At 47.7% G+C, this 13,359-nt stretch overlaps 1 protein-coding gene across 2 annotated transcripts in view; it reads left to right on the top strand.

Moving 5' to 3' along the window:
* The first annotated feature begins 331 nt into the window (after positions 1–331).
* Positions 332–13,359, top strand: part of LOC146835112 (von Willebrand factor C domain-containing protein 2-like) — a 90,550-nt gene continuing 77,522 nt past the window's right edge. The window contains exons 1-2 of one of the 2 annotated variants that reach the window (XM_085602771.1): positions 332–1,485; positions 5,151–5,490. In XM_085602771.1, coding sequence (XP_085458897.1) covers positions 5,158–5,490 — 333 coding nt within the window. In that variant the 5' untranslated portion in view covers positions 332–1,485; positions 5,151–5,157. Of the gene's footprint in view, positions 1,524–5,150; positions 5,491–13,359 lie in introns of both variants that reach the window. The other variant, XM_085602770.1, reaches the window with a different exon arrangement.

Here is a 13,359-nt window from a genome sequence, read left to right as displayed (position 1 = left end):
TCTACCTGACCCTGACATGTCCATGGTGGGCGCCAACAGGACATGTCCCTCGTCCTGACCTGGGCATCCCTGTGCAGGGAGGTGAGCCAAACTGACTGCTGTAAATGGAGCCCGCAGCTTGGCTCCTGTTCTGCTGTTTTAGGAGCTGGGAGGGGGGTGCGGGAGTCCCTCTCTGGAGTCCTGGAGAGAGGAGGAGGGGAGAGAGCTTCAGAGATCACATGCTGAAGTGCAGACAGAGAGAAGGGAGGAGGGGATACCTCGATTGTAAGAGGAGATCCCAGCGCCAGCTCGGTCTGCTGAGCTCTGCACTTGGGCTCCGGTCAAACACTGCCAGACACGCACACAAACACACGCACACACCCTGGCCAAGGGCGCTGCGCTTCAGCGCTGCGAGCCCCGGAGCCTCTAGACGCACGCACCCTGGCCAGTGTCGCTGCGCACCAGCACCCCGCGCACCGGAGCCTGGCAAACAGCGCTGCGCCCCAGCACCCCGCGCACCGGGTCCTGGCAAAGAGCGTTGCGCACCAGTACTCCGAGCACCGGAGCCTCCTGTCAGACGCCCCCCACCTGGCCAAGAGCGCAGCAGCGCACCAGCACCCCGCTTGTACCGGAGCCTGGCCAAGGGCGCTGCGCACCAGCACCCCGCGAACTGTCAGACATGGGAAAACATCCTAATTCCTAAGTGAAGCTCCCGGAGCGGGGAAAGAGAAGGGGCAGCGCCTGACACGACACCTGGGGGAGCTCCTCCCCTTTGCCTTAGGAACCCGCCCCTTCAGTCCGAACCCGGGTTTAATCCACTGCGCTGAGAAGGGACTTGTTATTTGCCGAGTTTCCTTCGCACAAGGATTTACCTCAGAGACGAATTCGTGGACTGCGGCCACTATTGAATACTTCATGGAACCGCGAACAATCTCACGCGTTTGTCTACTAAGTCATAGGGAACGTTCCAAAAACTAAAGCACTTGCGAACAGCCCTGAAGAATCACCGCACTTTTCACCACACCTGAAGAATAGCAGCACTTTGGTAACCCCTCAATAATTACCGCATCTTTGATCACTCCAGGGGGATTTGACGCACTCTTGGCTACTTTTTCTGAATTACCAGTCCCTGACAATTGCCGCACGTTTGGTCACTCCACAACATTTGCCGCACGTTTGGTCACTCCTCAACATTTGCCGCATGTTTAGTCACTCCTCAACATTTGCCGCACGTTTGGTCACTCCTCCACAATTACCGCACCTTTGGCCATTCCAGGAGGCACGTCTGAAGAGCTACCGTCCTTTTGATCACTACTGAATATTTACCACAACTTTGGTGACTCCTGGAGGATTTGACGCACTCGGGGGCGACCTCAAGAACTTGAGAACAGGTTGACAGGTTTGAGTCTGTCCCGAGCTACAAGCTTTTTGTCACTCAATAGCAGCCGGACTTGGAGTAATTTTGGCACTGTGACTGTGTCACTGGCTGTCGAGAACCACAAGAGCGTGAGTGAACCAGACTCTCTTTGGCCGCTTCCTCTACTGTGAGTATGCGCCCCCCTACCCTACAAACCCTCCACGAGCCATCTGTGTCTTCTGTCTGGCCGGAAAACATGCCATGGCCTTAGAATACACCGCGCATGCGTTTGGGTGGCCCATTCCTTGCACACATGCTTATATGCGTCTTCAGAGAAGAGTACGTTAACGAAATACAGGCGTAGTTTACCAATTACCTGTTCTACGTATGCAAAATTGTACATCGTCTACACATTCATACATAAGTTATGTATTAGCCTTAAACATTCGCATACCTGGGACACCCATTCGATATAGACGTGCATTATAGACAGGGTCACTGGAATTATGCGACAGAAGAGGGCCAAATTATGTGGCAGGTTTGAGTAAATTATGCTCCAAGAAAAGGCAAATTATGTGGCATAACGTGCCACATTTTGTAATAGTATTACTTCATTATTTAATCATCTTTAAAGTTGGTAACTTGGTAGGGGAGACGATGTGGCCTTACAGCTAGAGGTCGACCTCGATGCCGGGGAATTGGGTTCCCCGAGTCTCGGCATGGAGGCTCAACGTCCTGTGATTCTGGGAAATCACATTGGGGGAGATTTACAAGCCCCCTGTACCACCAGTGCGTCGCTTTTTGTGACGCACTGGTGGCGCATGTTACTGCTCCATATTTACAAGGACAGGAAAAGCCACCCTGCGTGGCTTTTCCTGTCCGTGTAAATATGGCCCCTTTACACGCAGCACTTTGCGGGAAAGGGGCGTTCCATGGGTGCTGCCGTGGGCGTTCCCATGCAACATCCATGGAACCAGACACATTTCCAGATTTACAAGGAATCATAAATCTGGAAATGCCTCTGAATGCTACGCCACCTCAGGGGAGGCGTAGCGAGGCGCAACGAGGAGAAGTGTTTTAATTCCTCCTTGTTTATTCCTCTTTCAATGTATGCTGCATTCTACAGCACGCATTGAAAGAGGAAAATGCCTGTAGTGGTTTTTTTCGTACAGAAAAGTGCCCCTTCCTGCACAAAAACAATCTCCTCATGACGCAGACATCCTTGCAGGATGGTGCATGGGTGCCTGCCCCGGCGCATGGGAGCAGTTTGTGCGCCAGCGCAGGGGAGAGCACAGAGATGCGACATTCTTGTAAATATGTCGCATTCCTGTGCTTTGGAAGTACCGCAGCGTGGCGCAGCCAAAGCGCTTGCGTTGCCACGCTGCGACACTTCCTTGTAAATCTGCCCCTTAATCTTCCTGTGCCTAACAAAAAATGAATATATCTATCTGTTACGAAACTGGTGCTCATGTAAAGTGCTCTGATACCTTCGGGTCTGCGCTATATAAAACTCCGGGGAAAAAGTAACTCTGCCTGGGCATTGGTTGTGCCTCAGTTTAACACCCAAATATAGCAATAAGCAATAAAAAGGTGATCAGTCCAGTTTTGCAAAGGGCCTTCCAGTGTGCACCAACACCAATCGCTTATTTTTTAGTAACTTTTGAGCTAGAAACAAACATGTTTTTGTTAAAATCTGTAGATTATTTGACAGATGAAAGATTCTTTGGCAAATGTGGCAAATCTATAATTATGCAAAAATCTCAGGGGCCGCACAATTGCATAATTCCAGTGCCCCTGCTTATAGATTGTCTATTTCCTAACAGATATATGATCATCTTTTCTATTGATACATTTATATGAGTTTGAACATTCCATAGGTACTTTACGGATCCCCCCAATTTCACACATACACGCTAGAGAACAGTCCCATTCCTTACATACTTATTTTATGGACGCTTCATCTCATACGTACATATTATTGCGATCCCCCATTCCATTCTTATGTATACATGTGTGGTCTCCCATGCCATACACATGGGATTTGGCCTATCCATACATCCACGTGGGATTGTGCAATTCATATAGAAATTTTGTGGTTGGGCTGTTCCATACCTACAGTTTTTGTTTATTCATATACATTTGAGATTTGCATTAAGTTGCGTGTTGGCTTTCGGTTACTTCAAAGCACCGACAGATAAGGGCCCACTGCGTGTCTGTAATATGTAGGATTACAGATTCTACATATACATTCATTATGGTCGACCATTTGACACATATTTGAAACTGCCCATTCCATCAATACATGCATTATCGATCAGCAATTTCATGCACGTGTACCTACATACCAGGCCCTACGTACTTTCAGTATGGACCGACCTTACCCCATTCCAGTCATACATATGGGATTGCCCTTTCCATATGACATTTATTACTGATTGGCTGTTCCATGTACGCATGTATCATGGATAGATCATTTGAATGTGTAAGCCCGCCCATTCCACACGTACCAATATTGTGACAGACCCTTCAAAACATATCTGGGGTTACCCATTCCAATGTAAGCGGGCGGGGGACCAGCGATTATACCAAGAGGCACACATGGGCTGGTAGTTCAATACATGTGATTACATTTGATCATATATTTTATGCATACATGTTTTAGGGCTTGGTGATTTCATGTACATATTTATGTGAGACAACCGTTCTTGGCGTTACAATCGTCCATCCTGTACATACATTTACTTTGGACCCCTGTTAAAAACAAATGTTCCACATATATCAGGAAATACCCTTCACTCCCATGCATTTTCAAGGATTTGCCCATTCCACTGCATAAAACCTTACTGTAGGACCTGGCCTGCGTTTCAGGATTACTATATCCATATGTCTATATACGCACATGCATTCCATACATTCCTATATGCCATTTCCTATTATATACATATTCATAAGGGATCACACCTTTCCCACTCACATACATGTGCTAGACAATAACTCACAATTTATGAACACCTTCTGCAGTGTTCCTTGTACATCCAGCTTCCAGGCAGCTATAAAACTGTCAAGAAAACTGTTGTGATTAATGTTCCTGTTAGAAAGAGAGATGGGAGTTTTGTCCAATGGCATAAAGTAGCACAGAGGGTTAATATGCCTGCTGCAAAGAAGTTGAACACGAACCGTGCAGATCACAGACGTGTACTTTGTGTGGCTAGCTGAGTGGATTACTGCTTTTGTCACAGAGATCCTTGTGTTACCACAGTACACAAGGTACATCCGAAATATAGAACTGTGACTGTTACCAACTGTCATCAAAAAGCTGCATGCAAACTGCATAAAATAGTTAGGAAGTTCTGTCCCCCCCCCCCCCTCTGCCCCCCCAGTCTTTCATTATCTATTCCTAATGTTGCTAAAAAGTGTTGGTTTGGGTCGATACACATTCTTAGTAGTAAAGTCAGCCTTTCCCAGTGCTTTAAAACAAATGGGATGTATGCAACAGAGGGGCTATGGAGAGATAAGGGGCACTTTTGCCAGTGGTAGTCAGGGAATCCTGGGAGGAGGTCATGTGGGGGGGTTTGGGTGGGAGACACAAACTTGATTGTTGCACCGGGCGCTACTGCTAGCCACTGGCTAGCGGTAGTAATCTGGAGAACTGCAGAAAGTTCTCCCGAGACGTTTTATTGGGGGCCATTTACTTTAACTGGCATGTCAGAAATACAAGTACAGGGTGTTCCTTAAAAGCCCAGTTGTTCACATCCTTTACATGTGTAACACGCATCACTTAGCAGACAATGTTTCTTTGCCCTTTGTATTTCAGGCCCAACATGAGCTCCTCAGCGCGGGACGTCTGGGTGCTGGCCGCTCTGCTGAGTCTACTGACCAGAGGCCTGCACGGCCTCTCGCTGGTCGCCCAGGTGAACACCTGTGAGGCCAACGGCAGCATCTACTACGTGGGCGAGTGGTACTTCCTGGACTCAGACCACTGCACCCAGTGCGAGTGCACCGTCGAGGGGGCAGCCTGTGCACGCACAGAGTGCACCGCCCTGCCCCCGGCCTGCATGCACGTCAGCCACTACCCCTCTGACTGCTGCCCCCGCTGCGAGAAGATCGGCTGCGAGTACCGGGGCGAAGTCTACGAGCTGGGCGAGCACTTCCAGGTAAGGCCAGAGGTGCTCAAATTGAGCCGGTGGTTGCCGGTTGGGGCCACCTGTACTCATTTTTGGGGACCCACACAGCACTTATTTTTCCTCTTTGAACGTTCACCAAGAGCAAGATAAAGAACAAGCATTGTCAAAGCCAATAGGTCTCGGCAATCTAAGAGCTATTGGTGTTGTTAATGACAATGTCTTTTAGTGATGTGTTATGAAGTGGATGTATGTGGTGCATAGTGGAATTATGTGGGTTGGATTGGGATGGTTTGTTGTGGGATTGTGTGGTGTTGAGTGGAGTTATGTGTAGTGGAATTATGCGCCATGGTGTGCAGTTGAAATTTTTGGATCGTAATTATGTGCTATTGAGTGGACTGGAATTAAGTGGAATGGTATTATGTGTCCTATTATGTGTCCTATTAGAGCGACGATGTAGCAAGCAAATGTAAAGCCTATGGGTCGGCTGAAGCCCACAGATTGAACACAACATGTCTTGTCTGTCTAGCTGAGGCCTAAAAAGGGGAATTACCGTACAGTGCGTTCAATATCAATCTGAATTTCACTCCAAATTGTTGTCTCGAAACATGACCAGTGTCGGTGATGCCTCACTGATGGTGCAACTGTTCAAGCCTACATCATCCCATAGATGAAAATATTAACGATACAAGCGCTAGCAGATAAAAAAAAATGTTCTGCTGTCTGATGCATTTCTCATCACATTTTCCATGCGTGTGCAAGTTTCTAAAGGCAGCCTAGAATGTACATAGATAGCCGGGACATACAAATGCTGCAATCAGAGCTGACTAGATGAGCCACAAGTTACATGTGCATTCAGTGCTTAATTTGAGCCGGTGGTTTCTGGTGCTCGGCACATAATTGTGAACCCTAGTACCTATGACAGTCTGCCACATGGTGGCGCTCAGTGTAATTTTGAGATGATTAGAACAACTGCTGTTTATTAACGCAATATACATTAAGAGTGATTAATTCCTACCGCCCAAGCATAGCTATTGGGGGCCTGGAGTCGTAAGAATCATCACACTTGTAGGTGTGCTATGGGTAGGTATGGTCATTGGCAGCGGTGGCAGGGGCAATGGGTGGTTAAAGCTGCAGTGGCCTGCAGACGAGGCGCTGGCACATATTTTATTGCAAATTAAGCTCTGTATGCAATATATGGAAGAAAAAAACCTAAGCGGTGTAACGGAATATGCAACAAATCCAACAATCAACCATGTATACTCAACAGATGAGAACAAAAATGCAAAATAGGGATTGTGTTATGAGGAACACAGAATATAATGTCAGCTTTCTGGTAATACCCGTCACAATATCCTGGCACTGCAGACCACTGGACAGTAAAAGGCAGGCGGAGGAGAATAGAAATGCAGTCAGGGTATGAGGGAGGAGGGAGGAGGGAGGAGGGTTGAGTTGAGGAGGGTAAGTTGGGTTTATGTTAGGAAGGAAACACTGGTCTAAAGTTTCTTTTTTCTAGTGCTTAAATGCACCAAAAGACAATTAAAACAATTAAAACTAAAATGACCGAGTGATACTTAGTGTACTGCAGTGCCTTGACCCGAGCCCTTGCAGTCGGGGGTTTAGGATGGGCAGAGTTACGGCCAGAGTTGCCGACTATGGTACTGAGAAACAGGGTTCGAGTTTTGGCGCCAGCACAACATCCTGTGATCTTGGGCAAATCCTTTAATCTCTCTGTTCCAATAAAAAGGAACGTGTCCTTGTGTAAAGTAACTGGCGCTCACGTAAAGCACTCTATTTCATTCAGGCGGTGTTGGCGCTATATAAAACAGCATTTAATGTTCTTTTTTATTAAATAGAGCTGCAGTACCTTGACCCGAGCATTTGCAGTCGCAGGTTCAGAAAGGGCGGAGTAATGGCCAGAGCTGCCGACTAAGGTGCTGAGAAACCGGGTTTGAGTTTCGGCATCAGCACATCATCCTGTGATCTTGGGCTAATCACCTAATCTCCCTGTTCCTCCAAAAAGGAACGTGTCGTTGAAAGAAGTGACTGGCGCTCACGTAAAGCGCTCTAATGCATTCAGGTGGTGTTTGCGCTGTACAAAACTGCATTTTAAATTAAGAGAGATACTTAGTGTACTGCACAACCTTGATCCGAGCCCTTGCAGTCGGAGGTTCAGGACGGGACGGAGTTACCAACACATTCCATTTGGGAGGATGCATGGTGAAATGAGGCAGTCAACACATGCCTTTTTAAGAAAATAAAACAGCTTAACTGGCAGAAGAACTATGAAAAACAAAAAAAGTAGTCCCAAAACAATGCCCCACAATGTCCGCTGTGTATGTCTGACACTAGTTGGGCAGATTGCTCAGGCAGGGCTAAACACGGAAGAGGCATGACGTATGCAGGCCCGTGACAAATAGGGGGAAGGCAAAATGGAGTGACGATGATGTCAGCAAATGGGAAGCCACTGGGTGGGCTGTAACCCAGAATGTAGATACAGCATGTCTTGTTTCGAGACAAGGCATGCACGCCGTCTAGAAGCGAAACCTAAAAACACACAAAGGTGAAAGGAGGAAGAGCAAGAAGATGAAGCAGGGCCTCACTGGAGTGAGATAAAGGCACGGGGAGTGTCCGAGAGTGGATTGAAGCAAGCTAGGGTGAGGTCAGGACAACGCGCCCTTGGTATGCTGCAAGCTGGCATCCAATAGCGCCGGCGGCAGGCTTCCAAGCAGAGCTTTGGGCACTGGCAGTCATTCTTTTACACATTTAGAACTGGCTAAGGCCCACGTCTGTTCGGAATGGGTCATGGTGACCATAGAATGACCCTCTTCCTGCTACTGCGAGTAGACAGCCTCTCGCCTCAACATTCACAATGTCTATGGAATAGTGTTATCTGCAGATTTTAACAAGAAAAAATTGTTTCTAGCTCAAATGGTTCAAAAGTTACTAAAAATGCAGTGGTACGTGTTGCCGTTCAGTGGAAAGTCTTTTGCAAAGAATGACTGATCACCTTGTTGTAGCTTATTGCTATATTTGGGTGTTAAACTGGTACTAATGGAGTGCAACCAATGCCCAGACAGTGTTAAGCAGTTTAACAAGCATTGAAAATGTAATAGGTCTCGCCTTTTATTAAGGTAAAGCCACTTGCTTTGCTATACAATACCATTAGCAAAGCAAATGGCTTTAATTTAATCAAAGGCGAGACCTATTGCATTTTCAATGCTTGTTCTATACTGTAAACAGTGGGCCAGTTGCTCGATGCCGTTCTGATCCTCTTATCTAACTCTGACTGGTGGATGACTGAATAGGTCTTCTGTGATATCATTCTTTGTGCTGGCACATTAACCCTCTGAGCTGACTCGCCATCACATACTTGCAATTGATTTGTCAAATGTCAGCATGTTTCCGTTTTGCTATGATGAAGGTGCTCTGCCATGGACTGCAAAGGGGTCCCATGCTATATATAGACACCTTTGACTGGGCTGTCAGAACAGCAGAAAGAAGAATCTAGTGCACATTCCAGCAAGACACTAAAGCAATCCAAGTTTTCTCTTTAAAAAAAGCCAGACATGTTCTTGCACATCAAAGGTGAGTGGTTTCCAGAGCTTCGCTGTAGCCAAAAGCAGCAGTTTGTTATTATTTTTGGAGTGGTCAAGTTATAGCTATAGAGTGAGCCATCAGGCTTGCAGCCCAAGGGAGCGTCACAACAGCATCTCCATGAACTGGTTAAGGAAGCTTCTTATGAACCAAGAGTCCTCGTTTATTGTAAATACTCATTGGCTGTGCTCGAAATAAGGAGGAAATCTAAACTACCAAAATGAATATGATGTTCAGTTTAGATAAGGACAGGAATCCGGCACCTAGACGCGAAGCCAGTCCGGAAAGAGGCTCGTAGAGGGCAATTCTACGGAAAAAGAGCCACTTCTAGGCACTTTCAACTAAAAGATTAGATGAGTTTAATAGATTACTTTCATACTGAAGTCTGGCCTATTTCTAAGCACTACAAGCTTTGACAGAGTTGGTGGGGAAAAGCGAGATTGGCTAGCTTGCCAAAGATCACACAGGTCTGATCAAGGCAATTCTACGGAAAAAGTGCCACATCCAGGCACTTTCAGTTGAAACATCAAATGAGTGTAATAGATTAATTTCATACATGAGGCCTATTTCTAAGCACTACAAGCTTTGACGGAGTTGGTGGGGAACAGCGAGATTGGCTAGCTTGCCAAAGATCACACAGGTCTGATCAAGGCAATTCTACGGAAAAAGTGCCACATCCAGGCACTTTCAGTTGAAACATCAAATGAGTGTAATAGATTAATTTCATACATGAGGCCTATTTATAAGCACTACAAGCTTAGACGGAGTTGGTGGGGAACAGCGAGATTGGCTAGCTTGCCAAAGATCACACAGGTCTGATCAAGGCAATTCTACGGAAAAAGTGCCACATCCAGGCACTTTCAGTTGAAACATCAAATGAGTGTAATAGATTAATTTCATACATGAGGCCTATTTCTAAGCACTACAAGCTTTGACGGAGTTGGTGGGGAACAGCGAGATTGGCTAGCTTGCCAAAGATCATCATCGCACCGGTCTGGTGAAGGGGAATCAGAGGTTAGAACTGACTTCTACCAGCCCAGAGCCTGCAAACCAGCCTTTGGACCACATCCACTTCAACAGAATGACATTTAACAACAAATTAATATAAATAGACTAATATTAGGCAAATCTGAAGCTCCACATGCAATAAAGACTGTTACACATCATAGTCCATTGTGATCTGTTCAGTGCAACAACACAAGAAATGAAAACCTCATGAAAATATTAGGAGTAAACCATTTAAAGTGCTTTCTGTCACCATACCGTTGCAGTTGGCATCTGTTTATAGTAAGCCCCACCAAACCCACACCATTCCATCAGTTCGTAGCATATTGTGCTAACGGGTAACTAGGGATTTCAAAACGTATACATGGCCAAAGAATCTCTAAAAAAAATCCATAATTCAACTAAAATTGATTTTTGAGCCTTTTATTGACATCATTGTCTCCTTGAGCGTGCCGCTGGAGTTTGGCCTGTACAACAGTACTAGTCTCAAGATTTTTAGCTTTTTTGCAGTTTGTGTACCTTCAATTTGAATGAAAAAATGAACAGAGGAATAACATTTTTAGAGAACCTCATAAGGGAGACTTGGTTCTCACAGAGCCTGGCAGTAGGGTCGCTTTCCACAGCACTGCTCACACTGGTTCTCCCTCTAAATGGGCCAAGTAGAAAATGAACAAGGATGAGGTCAGCCAAGTGGCACAAGTAACATGCCCTTGACTTTCTTTCAGAGATTCAATTAGACCCTTGAGTAAAGCTTTCAGAGGTCACTCAGAGGTCGCAGTTAAAATTACCTGGGGTAGCCTCTGTTTTTTTTTTACCATTGCGATCCCACCTCTGATAACACTCTTAACCCCTTCGACGCGCATGACGGAACTGTTCCGTCATGCACGTCGGTTGGGCTGTGCTTATGACGGAACCGTTCCGTCATGGCCCCGCCCGCGCTCAGAACCTTCAGCGTGGCGCGGAAATCCGCGCCGCGCTGAAGGGGTTAAAGGACACTTGAAGTAAGTCCATAATGCATTCATTAGTAGAACATACCCAGAAAAGCCGGTGGTTTAGCTTGGTGGATTGATGCACCCATCAGTGAGCTCTATGTTCAACCTGGAGGCTGGAGGTCGGGATTCCAGCTGTCTCCACCCATCCATTCATGCTTCATATGTTGGAGAAGGAAGCATCATGAACTTGGGTATTATTAAAACGCGTTCTTGGAAGCTCGCACTGATTCTCCGTTTAGAATCTGTTAAATAAATGCAGCAGGTAACCTAATAAAGTGATCACGTGGAACCTAGTCCTTGCCAAGACTCAGGATAAAATTATTAAAGAACTAACACACCTGAAACATTTGTATACACCCTTGCTAACCTTTTCCGACTAACACCGATTCACATTAATAATTGGTGACATGTTTCTTCTGTATGGAAAACATACTCAGCAAATGCAAATGGTCGATTTTAACACACCTCTCACTACTGGCCATGACGCACCCCTTGTTTGCAGATCAGGAGACTGAGGTGAAGAGATTTGGACAGGATCATACAATGTGGTGTGCTGGTTCGTCAAAGATGTAGCCACTGATTACATCTCATCCCACCCTGGGACGCCAACCTCGCTATGATATGAGCATGTATTTTAGTGAAACAGATGGCAATGGGCTTGGAGACAAGTAACATGACATGAATAGTTCGCCATCGTCCACAAGAACAGCATCAGGGTCTCAACTAGCACCGACAACGTGCTCAGCACCGCTGAACACATGCACTTCCAGATCCACACAGACCCTAACTCCACCCTCAGAGGCACCCTCGTCTACCGACCCCCCGGACCCCGTCCCCAGTTCAGCGACTCCATTGCCGACTTCATCAGCACACACGCCCTGACCTCCACTGACTACATCCTCCTCGGACACCTGAACTTTCACCTTGAGAACAACAACGACAACAACTCCACAACCCTGATCGATAGCCTCGCCAACCTCGGACTGAAGCAACTCGTCACAATGCCCACCCACTCCGCCGGCCACACGCTCGACCCCGTCTTCTCCTCAAGCCCGCACGTCTCCGTCTGCCACACCACCGAACTCCTCTGGACCGACCACCGCTGCATCCACTTCGCCTTCCAGAAACCCACCACACACCACCGCACCCAACAGATCCCCCGCCGCTGCTGGAGCAAAATCACCGAAGACCAACTACATGCAAACCTCGCTCTCAGCCCACCCACCGAACCCTCCAACAGCGACGACGCTGCCCACAGCCTCAGACGCTGGATTGAGGACTGCGCCAACACCCTCGCCCGCTGAAGAAACCCCCCCACAGAAACACCAGCAAGAGGGCCAGCTGGTTCACACCAGAACTCCTTGCCTCCAAGCAAGCCTACCGGAAACTAGAGAAGGAATGGCACAGTGAACAAACTCCGGACAGCCACGGAGCACACAAGGACGCCATCCGCAACCACCACCACCTCATCAGGGCGGCCAAGAGGACCTCCTTCAAAGACCACCTCGACAACAACGCACACAATAGCAAGGAGCTCTTCAACATCATGAAGGAACTCTCCAACCCCAGCTCCAACACCAACGACATCCCGCCATCGCAAGTCCTTTGCGACTCCCTCGCCACCTTCTTCCACCACAAGATAGCAGACATCCACGGCAGCTTCAACACCCAGACAGCCCCAACAGACAGCAACACAACAGACCCTCCGCACACCATCGACCACGACCCCCTGCTAGCCTGGGCCAGCGTGAGCGTCGATGACACCATCAAGACCATGAGCACAATCCACTCCGGGTCTCCGTCAGACCCAATCCCACACCGCGTCTTAAACAAAGCAAGCAGCTCCATCGCACCCCACCTACGCAACATCATCAACCTCTCCCTCAAGACCACGACCTTCCTAGAGAGCTGGAAACACACCGAGATAAACGCCCTACTCAAAAAACCTAAGGCAGACCCAAGAGACCTCAAGAACTTCCGGTCCATCTCTCTGCTCCCCTTCCCGGCCAAGGTCATCGAGAAAATCGTCAACAGACAGCTAACCCGATACCTCAAAGAAAACAGAATCCTGGACCCTTCCCAGTCAGGGTTCCGCAGCAACCACAGCACTAAGATTGCCCCCATCGCCGCCACCGACGACATCAGGACCCTGCTGGACAACGGTGAGACCGCAGCACTCATCCTCCTAAACTTCTCCGCCGCTTTCGACACCGTCTGCCACCGCACACTACGCGCATGCCTCCACGCCGCAGGGATCCGAGACAAGGCTCTGGAATGGACCACCTCCTTCCTCTCCGGCAGAACCCCC

The sequence above is a fragment of the Triturus cristatus genome, chromosome 4_2, assembly GCF_964204655.1.
Source record: "Triturus cristatus chromosome 4_2, aTriCri1.1, whole genome shotgun sequence".
Lineage (NCBI taxonomy): Eukaryota > Metazoa > Chordata > Amphibia > Caudata > Salamandridae > Triturus > Triturus cristatus.
The sequence above is the reverse complement of the archived record's forward strand: the minus strand, read 5'-3'. Positions and strand labels throughout refer to the sequence as shown.